The sequence below is a fragment of the Apaloderma vittatum genome, unplaced genomic scaffold, assembly GCF_000703405.1.
Source record: "Apaloderma vittatum isolate BGI_N311 unplaced genomic scaffold, ASM70340v1 scaffold17651, whole genome shotgun sequence".
Taxonomy (NCBI): Eukaryota; Metazoa; Chordata; class Aves; order Trogoniformes; family Trogonidae; genus Apaloderma; species Apaloderma vittatum.
The window spans coordinates 12,585-35,603 of record NW_009697547.1 but is presented as its reverse complement, the minus strand read 5'-3'; the positions used below and the strand labels follow the sequence as shown (position 1 = coordinate 35,603).

The window sequence follows — 23,019 nt, the reverse complement described above, 5'->3', positions numbered from 1 at the left end:
CTGGCAAAGAAGTGTGCCAGGGTCAGCAGCCCAGCTGGACATGCCAGCCCTTTGAAGGAAAGCTCTGGGAAGGTCAGTATTTGTATTTGCCAGTTCTGAACCTGTCAGAAAACGTGTGGTGAGGTGTGGTCTGTAAGCAAAGGCACACAAGGCTTTCAGTGATAAGCGAGTGAGAAGTGGTTGCCAGTAGAAGCCAAAGCATAAACCGTGCGCAAGGAGCCTAGGGAAGCTCTTACAAAGGAAGGCAAGTGGTGAGGTCACCCACCTGCAGACTGGATCACTGAGGCAAAGAGAAGTAGGCCAGCTGCTCCACGTCACACAGCCTATTAGTGGCAGATAAAGGGAACTGGTTTCCTGTCCTGCACCCTGGTCACTGGACCAACAGTTCCCAGCTGGTCCTTTGGGCAAGGCTCAAGACACTTCCTCCTCCTCCTCCTCTTCACCTAGTAGCCCCCTGCCCCTCTCCTACTCATCTTCCCAATTTCATAACCCTGTCTATCACTCCTCAGACATCTGATAGCTCGTGACAGTCTCCTTCCTTCCCTTCCCCTGGACCTGCAGCACAGGCTTTCAAGGAGCACCTTGTCTGCTGAATCCCGCTTTTCCCTCCCAGCTTGCGCCACTCTCTCCTCCTGGCAGCAGCAGCTCTTGTGGAGGGCCCAAGCTAACAAACCCAGCAAGGCTGCATTATCAGGGGCTCCAAACTGCACCCTTTGCGCTGACCTGCTTTGCTGCTGAGGTTCCCTCTCACTATGGGGAACCCACAACACATCACAGGCTACACTTGCTGGGGCAAACCTCAGAAGAAACATCATCATTTTCAACGAACTGGAAACTTCACTCCCAAAATGCATTCTGGAAACTTCACAGATAAAACGAACTTCCAGGATCAAGGCTACTCCTTCTAGGATCCCCCCAAGAACCACTGCCACCTAAGTCTGGATAGAGCTGACAGAGAACTGACACTCACACCTCCTTCGTTATCCTCCTCCCCAGGGCCAAGAAGCAAAATTGCACACAGTCTTCCTATTATTTAACCAGAAAATCCTGGGATGTTGGGAAAAGCACTATTTACCACCTCTGGCAACTCTCCTTGAAAAGGATAATGTCTCCCGTGGAAGAAATGAAATTAGCTCTAATCTATAGGTGTCCCTCCTGGAACATAGGGTGTTCGCAGGTGGAATAGTATTTAACAGTGAATCTGGGACAGTCATGAGTGAAATAAAACCCCAAGTCAGGCAGAAGGACGCTTAAATGCAGCTGCTTCTGTGGCTGTTTAGAGGCAGCACTGAGGTTCATATTGTGACTCCAGATGGCATGTACCTCCTCTGAAGACCCTAAACACACAGGAGTTGGTATTCCACTAGTTTCTCCTAAGGGCTATCTGAATAGAAGTGGCACAATAAAGCAGGGGTGAGGCAGAGAACTATGAAAGTACGAGACAAGTGAGAAGTGGACCTCTGCCCCTGCAGGGCCTCCCACCACTGATTCACGGAAAGGGAGGAAAGTTTCTCCAAGCAGCAGGAGTCGTGATCCACACAGAAGGAATCCGCTTCACTTCTAGAAAGAGCCACTTCAAAATACTTCACATTCCTGAGCGGTGCTGCTGGGCTTCCCAGTTGCTTATGTCGTTTGATTACAAACTTGCAGTATCACACAGAAAAAGCTGGATTGCAGATCATGCAAATAGCACGCAGGAGAAAATGAAAGGGGGAAAAGGCAGCAAGAGGGCTCAGCTCTTCTTTCAAGATTTTTTCCAAAGAAAGCCAGACCCATTCCCCATGCTTTAAGACTCAGATTTATGACACAACAGTTTTGCTTCCCCAGAAACAAAATATCCCCAGTAACTTATTTCAACCCACCAGCCCTGGTGACTAACATTACACACTTCAGAACTTCAACAGCTGAAGTGCCCATGGTCCTTGGAACAGAAGAGAAGGTGCGCCGCATTCACCTTTCAGAACTTCACAGCTTCCTGGGTGCTCTCTAAACACATCTTCCTTGCCCTCTTTGTCCCAGTCTCTTCTTCAAGTTTCAGACTTTTCTCTCTTTCACAGCAAACAACCAGGCCCTCTCCTCTTGAGTCATCAGCCATACAGAAAATACAACCACTTACTCCATCAAGCTGCATTTTATCTTCTCCTCCACATCCCAGGAGGCTCCCTGGTTCTCCAGGACCCTAAGCCTAAGCAGGAAAATAACTATCTTTCTTAAGGGAGCCCAAAGCTTCCCAAAAGACTTTCTCAGGCAAGCTTTCTTGGCTCCACTTGCTGTTTCAGCTCTAATCAACCACCTTCCAGAAACACAGTGATCCAAAGCTGAGATTCCCGCACTACTGTCTTTTCAGTTGTGCCACACCAGAGACAACCTAACACAGGACAAACAACTCATCATCTTCTCAATTTGTATGAAGAAACAACAAGCGGGTCAGCAAATTCTCTACTGTGTAATAAATTGTGCATATGCTTATTGCTCTGCCATTTGTAATATTCCCTCTATGCCCTGAATCTCAATCAGCTCTTCACGAAGAAGGTCTTTGTCCTGGATTAGGTCCTGGCTCAGCTATGAAGCACAGAAAACAGTGTCCTACAAAGGCAGGAGTTACAGTTCTCCAGGAGGCAGGAAGAAGTAGAAGCTCTGAAAGACGTCAACGTAGATTCAAGTCCGAAATTGCAAATGACATCATGACGCGACCTTCCGCTTCCTGCTAACCCACACATGTACAGTAGGACAAATGGCATAACAACACTTCACAAATATATAACACCTTTTATTAGGTAATCTCCAAGTTACTACACAAACATTAATTAAGCTTCTTAGCACCCCTGAGAGGTAAGCAGCTAAGTGTTACATCCTTCTTCAGAAAAGTGTCTGTCTCAAGGTCAGTCCATGGCAAGAGCAGGATTACAACTCCAATTCCTCTCCGACTAGAGAGATCTATTCCCTGTGCTCGTCTAGTTTGCTTCAGCATTTCACCTGCCTCAACTGGATGAGCTGGCGGAGTTAGAGTTGCACCTCCAGCTTAACGTCAGGTTGTAGCACTGCGCTCCCAGTGCAGATGGCTCACGCTCTGAGGTTATGGTTCCCAGCAGAAGAAACTCTTGTTGCACCAGCATCACACTCTGCTGCCTACAGCAGGTGCAGCTGGACCCTGCAGGTTGTTACGAGAAATTTTCATGGGCCAGGAGCCACAAGAGACATTCCACATACCTTGGAGAACTAAAGGACAAAAAAACTCTGAAGGCAGGTATGATAATAATTCTGCTTCACTGCAAGATAGGTCCCCGGCATGCAAATCAGCCCAGTGTGAACAAGCAGTGAGGGTCTCCTTTTGCTCTCTCCCACACTCAGGGTACCTGACAGCCTGCATGAACAGCAAGTTGTGCAGCTGTATGTGATGTGGCCCTGGCAGAGGAGCTGGGCTGTGTGATATTCATAGACTGGCCGACGTATTTTTCATAAGCAAGCAGATGTCCTCCTCAGTGAATGATTCAGTCACCTTAAATGAACAAATTATTTAGGCATTGCACATGATTTATGCTTCTATGGCAAGGTAGTATTTTTTTCTATACAGGTGTTCTGCTTAAGTAATTAATTGCCTTGCAGGGGGGGCTACATCCTACCAAGTGGCAAACTTGTCACTGTTCTTTGCCTGTTACTACATTAAAATAAAACAAAACAACAACACCAAAAAAACCACAAAAGTAAGAAAAAGAAATCACTGCCAGGAACGGTCTGTTGCTTTCTACAGCGTGTTGTGGTAGGATCAATTACTGTTGAGCAGCTACATTCATACCACAAGTATCACATTCATACCCTCCTACCCCTTCCCCTGGCTGCCAATACAAGACAGACTAGATTAGTTAATTATATCTTTCCTCCTTAATGATGGAATACTTGGAAAATTTATTGATTCTACAGAACACAATTCATGACCTAATTACGGTGATAAAACTGCAAGATTATCATCTCGCCAGCTATTAACATCTAGCGCTTATCTGCGTTAATTAGAAAAGAGATAGGTGATTTCTACGTTCTTGATTTGCAACACAACAGCACAATGAATGAGGAAGGCTGCTAAAGGTATGCCAAGCAACTTCTAGCCCTCAATCTACTCTCAGCCTTCCCAGGAAATACCAGACAGATTTAACACTTTAGCTTTGTTTCTTCAGCCATTTGAGTCATTTGCTCAGTAGGACAAGTATGTTCAATACTGCCAGTTTTGCAGAATTTCAAATGTGAAGCACGGACCTCCTTTTCTTTATCTGTCTCTTACAGAATTGAGGAGGTTAATCTAGGTTCTTGTTTTGGAGTAAGTCTTAAGTCACTATCAGTCTGGATAGAAAAAAAAATTAAAAAAGAGAAAAATGTAATCAAGATCTTGATTTCCAGAGTTAAACTCACTCTCTCCATAACTGCAAGGTAGTGTCTGAGCAAAGAAAGAAAAACCTCTTTCCTCACTAGCTCTTCACTGTGGTTTTCCTGAAAAGGATGTAGCTGCACCTAAGAACCAAGTTTCGATTTCATGGCTGCTCAGAGGACTGTCTGTTAGGATCTTGCAACAAATCTAGCAGATAAGAAACTAGGAGTTCTCCAGCCTACTCAAGGCTCATCTACACAGGAAGCTGGTCAGCAGCAGAATAGGATGTGCTTTTATTATGCGTTACCTCTGCCCCATGAGCTTCCTGCATGTCCGCTGTGACACACACAGCGCCTCAGCTCGGCTGCCCAACCGAAGTAAGCTCCTGCGCACAGACGCAATCTTCATGCTCTTTAGAAATGCCCACATGAGTTATGACACAGCTACTGTGATGCATGCCGTCTTCCCCGCGTAGCTAATCTGTTTGGTTTTAGTGTTATGATTGTTATCCTCAAGACAAGGGTGTAATTTCTTGGCTTTCTGCCACCCAGACAAGTCTTTAGCAGTTGAGACTGTAAATGTTAAAACAGTGGGCTGGTCAAGGAAAAATAGCTTTGAAGTTGAGCAAGAGTGACCAAACTGAGATTTCTAGTAATACCAGGAATTTAAGTTGCTACAGCCATACAAATGCAGAAGAAATTCCAACAGCGAGCAGAAGCTAGCAAGCATTAGGGGTCAGAGCGGCACAGAGCAGACCTCATTTGCTCACGTTACAGCACAAGTTCAATGAACCCCAGCAACCTCTCCCATCAGACGCAGATACCAAAGAAACCTCCCACTGGTGAAAGCTGAGACAGTTAATGCTGTGGGTACCACTGCTGAGGTTGCTGCTGCCTTGCCCTGCAGCACACACACCACGCACAATTACTCGCCGTAACAGGGCTCTGAGGTAAGTGTGAGTCCACACAGCGCGCCTGGTCCGTCTCTGATGCAAGGCACCAGGCCAAGCGCTCTCCATTTCACCTTGCCGTCAAAACCGGGCGGCTGTTTCCATGCAATCCGGCTTTGTCAAGCACACGACTGCTTTAAGAGCACTGTGACAGCAGGCTGATGCAGTCTCACAGTACAGCTGGCACTGGCAAAGCACGAAAGCTCACCCCATGGAAGTGCCCACTCCAGTTAGTCATTCAGATCCTGGCTGACGCTAGAAAACTTCAAGCCTGGAGAGATACCTGTTGTAAGAGACTCTTAATAGAAAAGTAACTTGAAGTTGGAAATAAGTTGGTGGGAATTTGATGGTCTGCACGTAAGGAATCTTCCGTATCTTCAAAAGTATTTGATCCATGGGCAAACAGGGTTCAAAATACCTCTGTGACATAGTATTGCCCATGTTATTTGCTACCGCTCAGTTTAAATGGTGGACACAGAGTTCTCACAGTTTGTTCAATCCCATATAGAGCTCCACACTTCTTCACCCTTACTCCAAACGATGAAGCTATAATGCCTTGCAAAGCACTGCCAGTAAGGGAAGGGGAAGCAGAAGAAGTTCACAACATCTTTGAACACCTTTATGGTACTGGGTTTCCCAGAACTGAAAGTAACAAGTAAGAAATGGAGAAAGAAAGGTTTACTTCACTTTAGAAGTTGCTGAACTGGGAAGCACTTTGTTATGTAACTTTCTGAAGTATTTCTGCTGTTACAGGGGGAACCTATTCTCACATGCTGTGAGTGATCTGTTCCCAGCGAGAGATTTTCATGACCTGTAACTCATCAGGAGGTTTTCACATTCTGCAAGCTATTGTGTTGGACGGTCAGTGACGAATCCGTTTCCTGCATTCGTTTGTCTCAGTCTCTTCCATGACATCCTCTCTAGAATTTTACTGCTTTATTGCTTACAAACACCTCCTCCCCACGCAGTTCCTGCTGGGAAAGGCAGTTCAGTGTCTCTCTGACATCTTAATGAGAAACTCATCAGCTGAGCATGCAGGAACTTATAGCACATTTAATATCTTAGCGGAAAATGCATCATCTTGTTAAGAAAAAAGCACAAAGAGGCCTCAGAGAACCACATCATTTTGCTGTTCAAAAATAAATACCTAGTCAGGAAACTAACACTACATGTACACTCAAATAACTGGACCAAAATTACATAAATATTACTAAACCCTCTAGTAAAGCATTAACTAAAAAAAAAAAAAAAGGGGAAAAAACAGATGAAAGAATGAGATCTAAGAGGAGAGCAAGAAAAAAAGTATTTTATTTGAAGCTTTATTTTTACTTTTTGCTTGTCTAGCTTTTCTCTATTTCTCAAAACAAAGGAAGCGAGAAAACTCTGCTCCTGAGAGAACTGGGTTAACAAGGTGATCCTAGTATTTTACAATCAAATTCATGGAATTCAAAAGAAACCTAAGATACTATCTCTGAAGTAAACGTGCAATAGGCATAAAAAATAGCTAGAGCTAGATCACACTACTGTCTTAAGGTTAAAGATTACTCAAGGTTAAAATCATTCCTGAAATTACACTCTTGACCCAAGTCAAAGCTGCACAAAAACAATGAAAAAGCCGCACGGTTATCAGAAGCCATGTAAAGCATGGTCCCTCTAAACGCAGCACCTGAGCTCAATGTCGTTCAGAGCTTTTTTGCTCAGCAGTGACATCAGTTGCTATCTGGACCATCACATGAGTCTGACAGAAGTTCCACCCTTTCTAACTATCCAGGAATGGTGCATCACAGTCCAGTGAGCTCACTGCCACATCAGCAGGATAATGGAGCAGGTTTCCTAGAACCCGAAACAAAGATTCCTGTGTTATCAGGGTTAAGTTATTAAGAAAAAATTTCTTCAAGGCAGAAGAAGCATGAGAACAGGAAAAAAAAAAAAAAAGATTAACTGAAATACTGGTTCTTTGAGCAATTTTGAAAAGCGGAAATTATTTTGATTTTGCTCAAAGTAAGGTCCCAAAGAGGTTACCTGGGACAACTTGTCTTCAGGCACAAAACCCATCACTTAAGTTTCCAAGCAAGGCTTGACAGGTGAAAAGAAATGAGAGAAAACTCACACAATAGTAAAGCTATCTGCATGTATCAGAGATTCAGCTCTGACATTTTTTTAAAAAAAAAGGTATTATTAACATTGAACTAATAATAATTTGTATTTTATGCCATTTGTTTCTCAAAAACCATCCAGTGAAAACTGGCAGAAGTGATACCCATTTTATCCACGGGGAAGCGAGAAAAGGAAACGTCAAGAGATCCCACCATATCTGCAAGGGGGCCGCACAGTCTCAGAGCACAGACCACGTGGATTCAGCCAGTAGGCACCACACATTGAAACATACTGTACCACTGATGAAAAATACACCTTTTTTGAGAATCACTTTGAATTAAACAAGTACTGAGGAAAGTGTCTGTTCAGGAGGAGAGGGGAAACAAATCTCAGATGAGGACAAGAAGTCAACAGTCTAAGAAGGAAAAGAGAAACTGCCACTGACTGGCATTGATCATCTTGGCGCTGGCACTAGCTTACACCTGGTGACCAGAACAGTGAAAAGGGTCAGAAGCTTTTGGCATGCTCTGTGGCCACGTGAAACATATTCATTGTGCTCAACAGATAGATCCAGTATGTAGCTAATACAGGATCAAGAAAGTTTGGAACAGTTTTCTGTATCAGAAGTATTTTAGAATCAAGTATACCTAGTACACCTTAGTAAATTAAAAAGCTGAATGAATGACTGAGAATTTGAACTCAACCAAAAGGAATCCAAAACCCATTAGACAGCTAACTCATTTAGTGAAATTACAGGCCCATTCTTCCAAGATAACAGATTAAAGCTCATAAGAATCACATATGCACATACATTCAAACCAAGGAAAATATGATTTTTACTTACATTTCAGTGGCTATGAATCCGGTGAGCTCAGACAGGAATAGAAACAGTATGAAGAGACAGCAGCAGACAGAGACTGGAAAAGAGGCAAGGAGAGGAGAAGGTTAGTTTCGCATCTCTCAACAAAGTCAAAAGCCATTTTCACACAGGCATATTATTCCCCCCCCTCACGGACATGCCACCCAGAAACACTTGAGAACTTCAGAGGAGGCCATCAGAGCAATGATTTCAATGGCATGCCACTACCCAACAGCCTGCTGGGTATCTTCTCCACCAAGACCTCCATCTCTCCATCTCCAGCACACAACGTTGGGCTGCCAGGTCTCCCTCTCTCTTGACAAAGCTGCTTCACATTACGCTTTCTTTGGAGCCCTTGCTCCAAATGTAATTTTACTACTACTAAAACCTCCAGAAAGGAAAAGGAATCAGCATCTCCTTGCTTCAAAAGCATAGTCAGCTACAGTGTTTTATGGATTGGGAGACATTTTGGCTCTTTATCAAGTTCCAAGGTTATGTGTAAGTCATCTCACAGCCTACACTACCCATTACGATAGAGCTGGTACAGCAGAGACATGGTGATAACGGGCTCATCTAGTCAACGCCTGATACTTGTCCAATTTCTCCATCTACCAATACACTGACTCTACAGAGAGGGAAAATTCTCAGTGAAGAAACTGCAGAGTACCTAGACAACAAGTCCCACTTCTATGAACGCCAACCTAGAATTAAAAGTAGGGCACCCAAAGTAACTGGCATATTACTGGTTACTTTTCATGAGGGAACGCACACAGGAGGGGCTGGACAGAAGGACAGCTGTAAATCCTACTGAGAGAGGATGATCAGAATAGACAAGGATTTGCCAACTCAAGGAGACAGGGGGGCTGCAATGTGTATTTCTATTAAATAAAATGCACAATGAAGTTCACCATGAATCACTATACAAAAGGGTAAACCAGGAAATGGCAGGCTATTCCAGGGCTGTGACAACAGTACAATCCAGCTCACCCCTCAATCCCAGAAGAGTTGCAACAACCGAGCGCTCTTTGGAACTGACTGCTTCACCATAGCCACTAATTGGGATTGAGAAATAAATATGGAAAACCCTGTTCCTCAGCTTTATTCTACAGCCTGAATATCCATTCCTCCAGGAAGATCAAGCAACAAATGGCTGGGAAGCAATTTTATCATACCGTTGTGCCTGTCCAAACTCCCTTGGCAGAGAACGCGACAGGCAAGGGAAGGAAAGTGGAGGTACTTAAAGCAAATACTGAGACAGACCCTCAAGTGACCTAAAACCTCATTCTTCAGATTAGTCATTTTATAGTTCTGAGGAAAGAGAAATGTGTTGCTTCCCCTTCCTCATCAGACTAATTTCAAGGGTGGATTAACTTACTGACCCTCTGCAAAGTGCAAGGGTTTAAAAGAGATGTCAAAAAATCCATTAGCTGGGATGAAGAAAGAAAGGAAAGGGAAAAACAAAGTCAAAGACCAGTAGAAAAATGGGAAGCAAGAGGGGATACTCATTTCTAAAGAGAAACCTCAGATAGTTACACAGTTGCTTCCAAGCCTTGGCCGTCAGGACAGAGAACACCACTGCTGCTGGTGTGATCCAGGCAAGCCACTGGCACGGGGCACCACTTAGCATGGGGGAGGAGAAAGGTCTACTTAGAGCACAGCAGCAAATTCTGGTGAGAGCATAATCAGCTACACAAAGACTACAAACAAAGTCACCAAGGCTCAAGATCTAGCTTGATTCAGTGTTTCTTGTTGTTAATCATCGAACAGCAGAGACACAGGATCTCTGATCTGTGACAGTACGCAGGGAAGAATGCTTGACATAGGGACAATCCTCTCATTACCATCCTGTGAAGCTTTCCACAGTGTCAGCTAGACCTCTCTGCTCTCCAGCACTTCTATGCAGGCTGAGTACTACTAACTGTAAATTCTCTCCTGGAGCTTTCTCTCTCTTACAATTTTTTTTTTCTATTTACATAATCAAATTATTTTTTCCTTTTCCAGTATACAAAATATTTCCTCCTTCAAATCCATCTTCCAGTTCAGCTCTTGCAACAAAGGCTCATCGTGACAACACTTATATAGGGGACAGTAAAATTCCACTAACCTGTATCTTAAAAACCCTGCAAGAATGCCCTGAAACACCTGGCAAGGACTGACTTTCAAAGCTCCTCAATGCTTTTGCCAGTCTTCAAACTGCGTAGTCAGTTTTCAACCCATAAAAGAGATTACTGAGGGTGGGCACAAGAGGCGTATGTACAAGCATGAACTGCCTGAAGGAGGTGCACAGGGAGCAGCCCCTCATTGTCTCTTCCAGCTTGGGAATGGGAGGGAAGTGGGAGGTTAAAAAAAAGAGGAGGTTTTCCTTTATGCAACACCTAACTAAACTCTGAAAATTCTTGACTATGAATGTTGAGAATGCTTAAAAAAAACAACAAAACAAACCTGTAAGATTTCAAAAAGGAATTATACATGCCCTGAAGAAGTTATCCACTGAGGGCTACTAAACAAAAGGATCCACTTCCACCTCAGGAGGTTCAGAACTGTCAACTGACCAAAGCCTGGTGAACTATTTAACCCGTCCTGATGTTCTTTCTTAGGCATGTGCTGCTGACCAGTGGGACACTAGGCTGCACAACATTTGCAACATGGCTGCTCTTGCGTTAAAATCTTCTTGTACACACGCACTTTCAGGGCAGGGGGGTGTCTTTGCTATGACTTACGTGAAAGTCTTATGCGTTAAACTGCCTCTGGAGCCAACGTTTTTTCAGATGCAGAACACGATTCTATGATGCTCTGCTCCTTAGCATGGAGCTGCAGGCATGTAAGATGTTCCCAGCAGAAGAATTTACACACAGAGTGCTTCATCTACTTATTTCATAGTGAAGGCCTTTACTTGCCTCCATGCAAATGCGCTGTTCCTGCCACCCACATTTGACAACTGTATTATATTCGGAAAAGCAGATTAAAGGCTAGGATCAGACAATTCATGCATAAAGCTTAGCTTAAACTTCAAGAGCGCTGCTACGTTCCCACAGAGCTTGAAGGACCACCTAAGATAGGTTTCTTAAAATCCTAATATGATATCACAATCAATATATCAAAGGCTGCTGGTGTCAGGCACACTGAAACACACTGCTGTTGGCTAATCAGTAATGCCCAAAGGATGGGAAATTCTGCCAAGTCTTTTTTCTACACTAGCTTTGACAACCTAACCTATTTTTATGTAGCCCTTCTGATATGTACCCTATTTATGTACATATTCCTGACTCTTCCTCCCCACCCCACAAGAAATGAAAGAAACGCAAAGTGCTTAACACATCATACAGACTGAGAATGTGGCTCCATGTCTATATTAAGGCATAAAATTAATAGTATTTATTATTCAAGGGAGCAAAGTGCTATGAAGTGCAAGGAATGAGTCTTATTACAGATGCCATGTGAATCATAACTTTGATATTTCCTGATGTGTATTTAAAACCCCAGCCCCCAAAGAGCACAGAGTATTTCTGGATAACATTACCATGTGTGCATACAACATGTGCATGCCAACTATGCATCCACACTGACCGTTAAAGAGCAGGATTGCTACAGCAGCTGTCGGAATTGCAGGCCTCTCTCTTAAGAAGTCAGACTACTCCTGTCCAGCCAGATGCCAACTGTCCCCCAAGCCAGGGCACGTGCTGCTGCTGCTGCCTACATACCCAAAGATGGCCAAGTTGTCACCACATTAGTCAGGTCTGTTAGAACAGCTCTGTGCTGGCACCACAGACACCCTACACAGGGGTAGGGAGCCCCGCAAAGACTGGCACAAGCATCTAGTGGAAGAGGGACAACAGTGATATGGCTGGCTGCGTGGCACAGGGATTGCAAAGCTGCCTGGAAGAGGAGATTTTTATTGAGAAAAAGGAATGAGTAACTGCTGCACACTTCTCAGAGATGTCCACGGGAGCGGACTTTGTTCCATACAAATCTCACTCGGTAAACTGCAGTAAATTGTTCTCGGTACCTTCATCACAGTATCTTTTAGTAGTCAGGAGGTTTGCTGCACAGACCTGAAATATCTCACATGCCACATTCACTGCAAACTCATACGTTACAGAAAACCTCAACAACCCTCCCGTTGGCTTCTGAACTTGTTTGCATTTGAGACTGCCGGCTCTTCTGTGACAAAATACCCTAACACTTACTCTTCCTGAGCTGTTTCTCTCCTTTCTAGGGGAGTTGGCCACTTCAGTCCTGGTGGTCAGGAGCAGAGCTGGTATTTTTAAATCTCTTTTCTTCTGTAATCTTATCTATGCCTTCTTCTCTAAAAAATACCCCAAACCTCTAAAAAAGGCATTTTTATAATCAAAAAGTAACAGGAGGAGTACTGTAGTAAGTCCATTCCTATTCCAGAAAACATTCAGCACCAGAAGTGTTAGTGAACTAAAGTTTCAGAAGAAATCATGTGGGAAGGACCCAAATTAGTAGTCAGCTACTATGAGCTATTTTATATCTGCTCTTTAGAACTTGGTGGGCTTAAAGAAAGCTAATATACAGTTGCAGCCATAGTCATTTCACATGTTTACTAGACCCTAAAAGATTTTTTTGAGAGGCAGAACGCCCCCCTACAGTCAAGACCTCAACGTTACGACAAGCTGACCTCCCTAAAGCATTTATCATGAAATCATGCAGCCTTCCCAGGCTTCATGTTGGCATGGCAATGGGCTGGTCTCATTCATGGCCTCCTACAACAGGTAAGATTACTGGCTTTCAAATTACAAGTCACAGGCTTGGTCAGACAGAAAGCCCATTAGGAAAGCTGCACGCAAGATCCTCACATGCAAAGCCACCACAGCTTGTTGGCTGCCTGTGTGGTTCAAAAGCTTATATCAGCCTGTCTAAAAACAGCCTGACAAAAAGAGGGAGAACCAGTTAGAGAAGAAAATCAAAGCCTGAGAAGCTGCAAATAACAATAGAGAGAAATAAGTCAGCTAATAATTTTAAGTAAGAGTCACAGCCTTCAAGCCTTCCCACAACAGACTTATCACTTGAGCTGTTTACTGCAGATCAGAAAGCCTAACACTGGATGGCCTTTGATGGTTTTTTTGTTTCTAAAACATACTCTTTTGCAGGTGATTCATAACAAGACAAATTCTCAAAGGGAGCCCAGTTAGTGTGGGAACTCGTAGTTTCCAAAACAGAAAAGAAGGCAGGATCACTAACAAGTTCAAAGTGTTCTTTCAAAACACTAAATCTCATAACACCTCTAAATTAGCGAGCAGTTTTATTCAAGCCCTTTGTTCAGTTCAGACCTAAAAGGGAGTCAACATACAAGTAATTCAGCCATCAGGAGAACAGGGAGGACAAGGACTCTCTAAAAGCAAGTAAATATTTAATGTGCTATCTTCACCAGAAGCACAGAATAGTTGAGGCTGGCAGGGACCTCTCTGGAAACCATCCCATCCAACTCCCTTACTCAAAGAAGAGTCAGCTAAAGCAGGTTGCTCAAGGCCAGGTCTAGGTGTTTTGAGTATCTCCAAGGATGGAGACTCCACACCACCCTGGGCAACCTGTTCCAGTCTTTGACCATCCTCACAGTGAGGAGTTTCTTTAGTTCACAAAGGGTTTTCCTTTGTGTCCATTGATTCACTGGTACTGACTCAGTTCTATTTGACGCCGGCTGTCACCAAGGGATATGACATCACTCACGTCAGCAATGACATACAAGGCTACTGACCCAGCTACAAGAATGGATGAATGGAGCACAGCTACTTGATCAAAGGAAGTTACTGTTCAATGGAACAGGAAAGCTGCATTAGGACTCTAATTACAGGCCTGGCAGGATCAACCCGATCAATGTTTACCAGTCCACGCAGCGCACTCATTGCACATAATTGTGTGAAATTGCATTACTCAGCCTACAGCCTCCCTCAGGAGGAGGAAGGAAGGAAAAGGGGCCCAAGGCAAGAGATTTCTATCAGTCCAAGTCTCCGTATTGATGTATGGGAGTGAGAGTGGATTGCTATCGGTGGTTCCTGACCAAGCAATTTTTCCTCTTTAAAAGCATGACAAATAACAATAAAATAAGATCCCTGCTCATTAGTTGCACCTACACCATCACACGAATCCCCTGCGTATGCTTTGAAAGAAATACGCGTTTCCCAAACCACCTTCACACCACTGGCCACCGCATGTTGCCGCCCACACTGCTCTTTCCAGATTCAGAACCTGGATTCCCTGTTTGCAGTAGTTTGGTTCCTTAAATCTCTCCAGCAGGCAAACGCCTGGGTACACTAACTGTGAATATAACCGTTATCAGTTGTTTTTCATACTGAGGGAGGCGATGCCTATAAGAGACAGGTAAAAAAAAATCAGCAGTCACGCCCCCACCAGTGTCTGGAGTAGACTCACAGCTTCTGTTCACAGGAAGACACTAGCAAAAAGTCCTTTAGCTACTTCAGTAGCTAGCAGAGTGTGTATTCCAGCACTAGCTTGTAGGAGCTCCCTTTCGTTATAATACTTTTTCTGCTGAGACTCTGAATCCATGCAAACTACTCTGCCGTTTAGTACAACCTGACAGACTGGGCAAAATGAGCTCTCTCAGGAATAAAGGACACCCTTCTCAGTGTTTAACATCCCTTAAAAAAAGATTCTCTGGAGACAGAGAAGCTAAACGATCTTTAATTTTAGGCCAGGGGTATGCAAGGACATCAAAAAGAAGTGTTACTTACTAATAGCCCCTGTGTAAGTTGGCTGTGTAAGGTCTTTTGGCACCTTCCTGTAGATGTCAAACCTGAAAGAGGAAAAGCAACAGCCATAAAACAGGTGGAACATTTCAACACATTTCATGTCCCCACAGGGATAAATGATGCTGAAGTTTTTCCATCCAGCTTTCCAACGACATTTTTTCAGTTCGCAGAAGGATATGAGAAGGAAAAACAAAACAAAACAAAAAATCCTTTTTCTTTTGTACAATTATGTAACCATGCTCCTTCTTGGCTCCAATTTCCACCGCATTTCTCTCCGCCTCCCTCCGCCTTGCTGTCACATAGATCTTTGCAATCTGAACCGTGAGAGATGCCAGGAAAGAAGTCACGCTGGACAGGTTTACAGACCACCGTAAAAGGAAAAGGCAACTCTAAAGACTCCCAAAGAGGCCTGGCAAAAAAACAGTGAGACACAATCTATATTGTTCCTTGTAGTTTGTGTCCTGCAACAGCCAAAAATTGACAATATTGAGGTCAGAAAAATCAAGGTGCTGAGGCAAAAAACCTACCCTTGGACACTGGATACAGGAGAGACATTAACCTAAGAAGTTTGCTACACCCCCAGCAAAATCCAGGTTAATAACAGACCGTTGTTTTGATTCAGTCATATCTTTTAATATCCATATGGCTCAGCTTTCCTATTTTAAACTCTCCATGGTTAAACTTTCACTGTCCTTATGATGTTAGCTGTATTATTTCCTACAACCTTCTGTTACTGCATGTCCAGCCGCAATGCAGCTCTGACATCAGTTTTTCCACCACTCAATAAAAATTAATTAATGCATTAAAAACACACGCACACCCTAGAGAAGGAAGTGACTGGTTGTACCCCAGAATAGACTTTTTTTGATATACCACATGTGGGTGAGATTTGATGCTTTTTCCAGCCCAGGAGAGGCATGAGAGACACCATACTGGCTTCCAAATCGCTATTCTATCCTGCACCACCATGAAACATCCCCATGTTTATTCAGTAGCTCCTACTACACCAAATGTTATACTGAGAGTTTAAAAACTACATCACCTTTCTTCACTCTTCATCTGCTGAGATCACTTAAAATTCGGAGACACTCCGGGTGAACAAACTAGCATTTGCCTTGCGTGAGATCAGAAGGACATTGCCACTGTGCTTTATTCAGGAGTTGAAGCCAGAGGAAGGAAGGGTAGGAGAGGGAAGGACAGCAGGTTTAAAGATTGTTCACCTGCCCAGCCCAAGTCCTCAACAACTTATGTTCCAAAATCTCACTGCAACACACTTGACAGAGCACAGCGCACAGGATACGCATGCAACCATGTGTCTTTGTGACTCTATTCACTGCCATCTCCTAAATAGATTAGTAATATTCCTGAACCAAACAGTCCATTTATGGCTCTCCAGCTGCCCTGAGAACATCTGGAAAATGCTGTTTACATTCTTTCCACATACACCAAAGCAACAGCAGCAGCGGATGGTAAAGCAACCCAGAGTAGCTGATGACTTCATGGTCTCACAGGCAGAGGAAGTAGCTGATCGTGCCTGCTCACAGCCCATTAAACGCTGAAAGCTGGCGTCGTCTCGCCAAAGTCACAATAATAGATCAACAAGGCTAAAAAAGCTGAGAGAAAAAAAGAGAGAGTTATCACATGAACACGCAAGAGCTGCTGAGTGTGAGTGAACAATTAGAAATAGGAAATAGCTCTATGCTGGATTCAGTAAAAACAGCAGCCTGTGGATACTATAAAAGGAAGTTTGTTCTTACAATGAGAAATATTTACTAGTATGACGACCTATCACAGGATTAAAAAAAATAAAAATCTTGCTATTTAAATAACTCAGTGGAAAGCTGATGTCATGGCAGGCTTCTCTCCTCTAGGACTGTCATTTAATCCCGTAAGTAACACCCAAATCCCACAAATTTTTACATGGTGTAAGTAAGCTAGGCAAAAGACACTACAGCAAGTGTTCAACGGCTTCCAGCTACACCTATCACCTGGCTTTAAGTGCTTAAAAGACAGGGCATCCCCTCTATGCTATTCTGTTTCCCATCTCTTCCACCATGATGCTACATTCCCTCTCTCTTCCACTACCATGACACACATCTAACAAAAGCTTTAAGCAAGTCTCTGGATCTGCTTTGCCTGGAGTTTTGAGAACTCTTGAGTCTGTACTTACAGGCTCAGGCCTTCCTGCAAGCACAGCAGATTCGCAACAGTTGTCACACAAGCACCTTAACACACTTAAGGACCGCTTAAGGTATGAGCACAGTGAGCATACAGAGCTTGCCAGGCAAAGAACATCAGGCAAACGCTGCCCTAGACTTGAACTTACAGTCTAGAGGCACATACAAGAATACAGAACAATCCAGGAGAACTGAATGAAGCTTTAATGGCTTTGTTTTCTAGAAATAATACATTTTTAGAAAAGGGCAGACACTACAGAATAACACAGAATTGAGCAGACAATGTATACAAAACAGGCAACAAGAGCAGACTGGGTGGTGGGAGGAAGGAAGAAAGCTCAGGGGAGATCTTAGGGATGACTACAGGAGTTTGAAGGATGGCATCCAGAACCTGACTCAAGCAGCAGAAGGCGAGGCAAGCAGGGTAGATGTATTTAAGCTCACAAAAGGGTGCCAAAACAATCGTAATAACATTAACAGCAAGGAAGCAGAAAAAGATAAGTTTGGAATAAAGACAAACACTGCTGGCTAAATTTTGCTCACTGACACATGATACCAGTGAGTCTGAGAGAGTACTAGGCCAAAAGAAGGAGGACTGGCTACATGCAAGTAGCCTGGCAGATCACGTGTTTACTTGGAAAAAACATGCTCTGGATTAGGAGGGTTTATACTTTGGCAAAGGAACAATACTCTTCAGGGTACCAGGCATCCTCCCATAAAGCATCTGATACCAGCCACGGCTTGAGAAAATGCAATTTATCTAGTCAGATCCAGGATGGTGAGAACTGCAGTTGGGTATATATGCCTTCAGAGAAGGGCAAGCTAGAAGTCCAAAGGGATAGCAAGACATCAGACTTTGAAGAAATTATGGAGATACTGGTATGGCCAGGGAACAGAGCTGTTTTGTTACCTCCGATTTAAACTCCAAATTAGGAAAATATGCAGAATGCCCAGGATTCAATGACAGCTTGAAAAATGTGTTTGTGAGACATCACAGAGATGAAATCCCAGCAATAAGTTAAGGATAGAACCCCAAAGAAGGTCTTAGTAACTACAAATCATTAATAAATAAGTAAATCAAGCAAACTTCTCAAATAAATCCACAAAGTTGACAAGAGTTAGTGTAACAGGAGACCCTAAGCCCTGAGAAATCAGAAATTTGTGAAAGCCACAGCTCCTGTCAGACCTAAGGGTTAAAAATCTGAAATACCTAAAATTTCTATACTTCACTAGGCAACCCCTTCTTCCTCTGCCACTGGCTTTCAGGGGATCACTTACACTGTCCTGGAAAGAAAAAAGAATGAGGATTACACACCACATACTATTTGTAATGTATAAGGGAGGAGGCTGTGGAGTTTTATGCATGGTAAAGGGGAACAGGTTTTACTTGCCCTCAGGCCAGATGTTCCTGCAGTAAGAATTCCAAGAAGCCTCCGGGTTCCTGAGGCATTGGTCACTTGGAAGGGTATTTGTACCCTGGGAACAGAGAGGAACCTCATGCGCTGTATATTGCAAACGCTGCCTTACAGATTTCTGATACTGGCACATCTGAAGCAGTGGAAGGTATTACTAATGCTGGAGGAAGAGTGGATGTTCAGAAAGGTTATACCAGCCAGCTCATAACACACCGAGACACACTGTACCGCACTGTGAATATCCAGCTGGAAGTCTTGTATTCATATGCCAGACAACCATGAGAAACCAGGACGTAGATTTACAGTATGTTCACTGCCTCACAGTAACTGCTAAGTGAACTCTCTTAACCTGCAGTAACTGTGCAGCAGTTTACTCTGTTTTCACTCAGGGATACGTTACTTTACACTTACGAAGCATGCACATGTACAGTTTCCACAGGACAGCCTGCACGCTATTTATATACAGCATTTGGCAACTTTCTTCCTTTGCTCAGAAAGACAAGACTTGTAAGGCGAAGCAATATCTTTGAGTTAATCAACTGACCTAGTTGCAGAGTGGAAACAACAAACTTTCTGCTAGGAAAGTTCTTCCTCCAGGTCATACGTATCCTCATAAAGGGAAGGCTGGACCTTGCAATACCCAGAATACAAGGCTAAAGATAGAACTAGGCTGTCATCAGTATAACAAAGGAATTTCCTGACACATCTAGTGTATTTATTGTCTCTTCTTTCAATGGAGAGCATGGTTGCAAACAAAGAAATAGAAAAAGGCTGTTCGGCTGTTTCGCAGGGAACCAACATTCACAACTGACAGGAGGGAACACTACAACACTTATTTCTCAATCCAAGTCTGAAACGACATAACAAAAAACCTTCTCACCTTCCTTATAGGAATGTCGACAAACGGGTGAAACAGCATTTTAAATTCCTAAATAGGTTCAAACTGAGAATTCACAGACCTAAGCCAGCGCTGAGGCAGAACTCCGTCTGCTTGATGGATGGATTTGCAACGGTCCTCTCAGAAACATGGAAATCACACATTTGGTCTTATCTTACTGCAGTTGCACAAGCAGACGGCAAGGTAAAATTGTAGATGGGTGTACATCAACGGAACCAAACAAAAGGATGGCAGATTTCAGGTGCCAGTAAGTATCAGAAATACATCAAAATCAGTATCTAGACTTATGTGGGCTGTTGCCATTCAAAATGATTTTCTTCAGTCTGAAGGATACGATCTTCCTTTTCACTTTTCAGGATCTAGAATCACAGAAAACATCAAAGTGCCTAACAATCCAGAGCCAGATGCAGTAGATGTCACCAGAGAGGTCAACCCCAACAGAATGAAGCAAGTTGACATGGTATGCCCTGGGGTGATTCCTGACTTTCCTTTCAAATCTATCTGATTGACAACACAAGATGGGTGACAAGGAGGGCAGAAGACGTCTACCCAAACACAGCATTTTCTTCTAGAGTAGATATTTCAAATGCCTGCCCACAGAACAGGGATGAATTCACCCCCCCAGCAGGAGCTGCTACAGGCAAGTCTTCCTGCCAGGGAGTGCTTTATATACACCTGAACAGTCTCAAGTCTGGATCTGAAATGTTTCAGGAAATTAACTAATAAATACATTCTTTCACTGAAGATTACCACTCCTCTGAACAGAAAAATCCTCTCTGACATCTTTTGAGTCTGAAAGGAGCTTCAACCAAATATTACAGTAACATCTCTGTAAGATGCCATTAACCTTTTCATAAGCAAGAAGCAAAGAACTTGAAGCAACCAAAAAAATAAATATTTCTAAGGAGAACTAACTAGACAGCGGTCAAATTGGAACGTCTTGTAGCAAAGGGAAGCTCTGATAACTAATGCAGTTCACATCAGAGAAACCAGAACACTAATTCCTCCTTTAGTTTACAGCCTTTGTTGCAACCCACAAGCGTGCCCAGCCCTCCCTGGTACAGCCAGAGGAGCAACACACTGGCCGTGTCACCCAGGGCGGACAGAGCACAGCTCAGAAATGTCCCCACGCAACTGACTCACCGCCCGTGGTCACTGCCAAGGGACAGCAGATGCTTTAGTCCTGTCCATCGGGCGCCAAAACACAGCTCTGGAAGAAGTGAGATGTTTTCATGTACCCTTCTGCAAGGTTTATTACTGATTTAACTAAGGAGCAAGGGATTGTTTTGCAGCTTTTGGACTGTATTTTGGATTCCAGTTAACAAAGCAGCCAAGCCAAAGTGCAACATGTTCACACATGCCACTTGGTCACCAAACAGAATTCAGAAACTTTACGTCAGCAGAGATCAGATTAAATTTCATCCCTTCCCACTCAGAAATTTAGCTTTAATGCTTACAGAGAGGGGAAAAACATTTTTGTTCTTCAGGCAAATTATGTTTTCTTCCCAGAAGAACTGAATATTTAAACATCAGTTGTCCTTTTAAAGAGCACTGGCTCTATGCTAGGTACTTCTGCAATACATAGTGAAACGGGATGACGTTTAGACAACAAGATCATCCACTATACTAAATTATATTTCTGATGTCAGAGACGATTAAAAAAAATAAAATCAGTATCGCAGCTGGCGTTCTACCTTTAGCAGGTCAGTGGTGGCATAAACACATCATGTCATCCTGTCTCAGCAGCAAGGGTCCATGGCCGTGATTCAGACAGTACAACGTGGGTGTTGTTTCAACACTTGATTCTCCACCTCCTGTATTAACCAGCTTTTAGAAGTGGCATCTATTTTTCAACAGATACCATATTTCAAGCTGAAGTCCCTAATTCCTAGTGACATTACTCACTCTCAGTAACAAGTCCAGTGCACAATGAACAACTACCTTAATTTTATTACACATCAATAGCTTTGAGAGCAATTTGGGGGAAAGAAAAAAAAAAAAAAAGACAGCCTGGTGCTGCTGAATCAATTTGCTTTATTAACAAATAACTCTACTTGAAGTGACTTGCAAGAACAACACATTTAACAGTAGAAACGTAACTTCACTACCAGCAAGCAACTGATAATTCTACAGCAGATTTCACTAAACTAGACAAAGGAGAATTACCGAGTACAGAAACAAAAACATAACTTTGAAAATACTGTAAAGATTATGTTGTTAACCACAATAAGAAATTTGAAGAACTGTGGAGCCAGCGTTTGTATTTCAACACACTGTGTGATGGAGACCCAGTGCTGAACAAGTGCTCATTCATGATGAGTAGGGAGCAACATCTCCATCATAACCTTCCAGATACCATAATGCCTCTTGAAGAAAAAGGGCGTGAGGGAGATGTCCCTGTGGCTTCCAAGATGCAAAGGAAAACGCAGGTAAGAAAAAGCCAACTGGTGAAAATTCACAGCCTGAACTGTCCTAAAGGGCTTTTCAGTCAGCAAAAACACCATCTCTGACAGCTTCCTTCTTGGTAAGAAACACAACTGCTCTGAGACACACAGGGGATACAGACTAAAAAAGAGAAAGGCAAGGCACTTATGACACACACATAGAGGGCGAGTTTGGATGTTTGAAGCAATGCAGAGCAGCACAGCTTCCCAAGCCGAGACAGTGTCTTGGATCAACAAAAGCCCTTGGGTCAAGGGCTCAAGTTTAAATCCCAGCACAAAGGAGCAAAGAAATAATAAACTCTTGTCTTCAGTGGCAGTCAGCACTCCAGCTGGAGGCTGTGGGGCACTGACACGGGCTGTAGCACTCTGATTTCGGTTGAGATTTCTTCCTCACACAGTATTTCCATATCCACAGTGCAGGTTAATCCACTCCCAAAATCGCTTTGTAAATCCAAAAGCAGGAATAAGTCTGTCTTTTCAGAACCTTTTCAAAAACATGACTGTCACACTAAAACCATGAACTCTTTCAGACACTAAAAAAGGAAGCTCTAAAACCTGGCACACCAGCTAACACAGAATTCCTAGGCCAAGTTGCCTGCTCTGCAAAGCGAAACAAGATTAGGCTGGCCTTTTAAGAACTGTTTAATGCAAGAAATGTTTCCTTGTCACTACACAGGGGAATGCAAGCTGGCTAAAGCAGTTTTCAAAACTAGTTTGAGCTTCTGCTCATATGCTGGTAATGTCTGTACCCAGTTTAACAGCAAAAAGCATAGCTCCTGCAAACCGGGGATACATTCAATTGCAATATTCTTGCTGGTTTTTCCCATTGTCAAGTCTTCCTCGCAAACCAAAGAAAACTGGATCAGAGGATGGCTGCAGGCCTCAAATATCAAGAATCCAAGAAGGCATGATGTCAGTATTTCTACACACATGCCAACTCCTGACTAATGTAACAAAGAGCTTGCCTGTTCCTTACAAAGTCCATTCATCACATACTCATCAGTAAATGAAGCTGCAATGTGGAAGAGGGAATTTCTGCCATTAAACACCGTACTTGCGACATTCATGATACGTATCGGCACAGAGGTA

At 43.3% G+C, this 23,019-nt stretch overlaps 1 protein-coding gene across 1 annotated transcript in view; it reads right to left on the bottom strand.

The window, feature by feature from the left end:
- ERGIC1 (endoplasmic reticulum-golgi intermediate compartment (ERGIC) 1) overlaps positions 1-15,040 on the bottom strand; it is a gene marked incomplete at its 5' end in the record, with an annotated part of 35,202 nt that extends 20,162 nt beyond the window's left edge. Inside the window, 2 exons of the mRNA XM_009877691.1 lie at positions 8,251-8,323; positions 14,979-15,040. Coding sequence (XP_009875993.1) covers positions 8,251-8,323; positions 14,979-15,040 — 135 coding nt within the window. The remainder of the gene's footprint in view (positions 1-8,250; positions 8,324-14,978) is intronic.
- Positions 15,041-23,019: the final 7,979 nt, after the last annotated feature.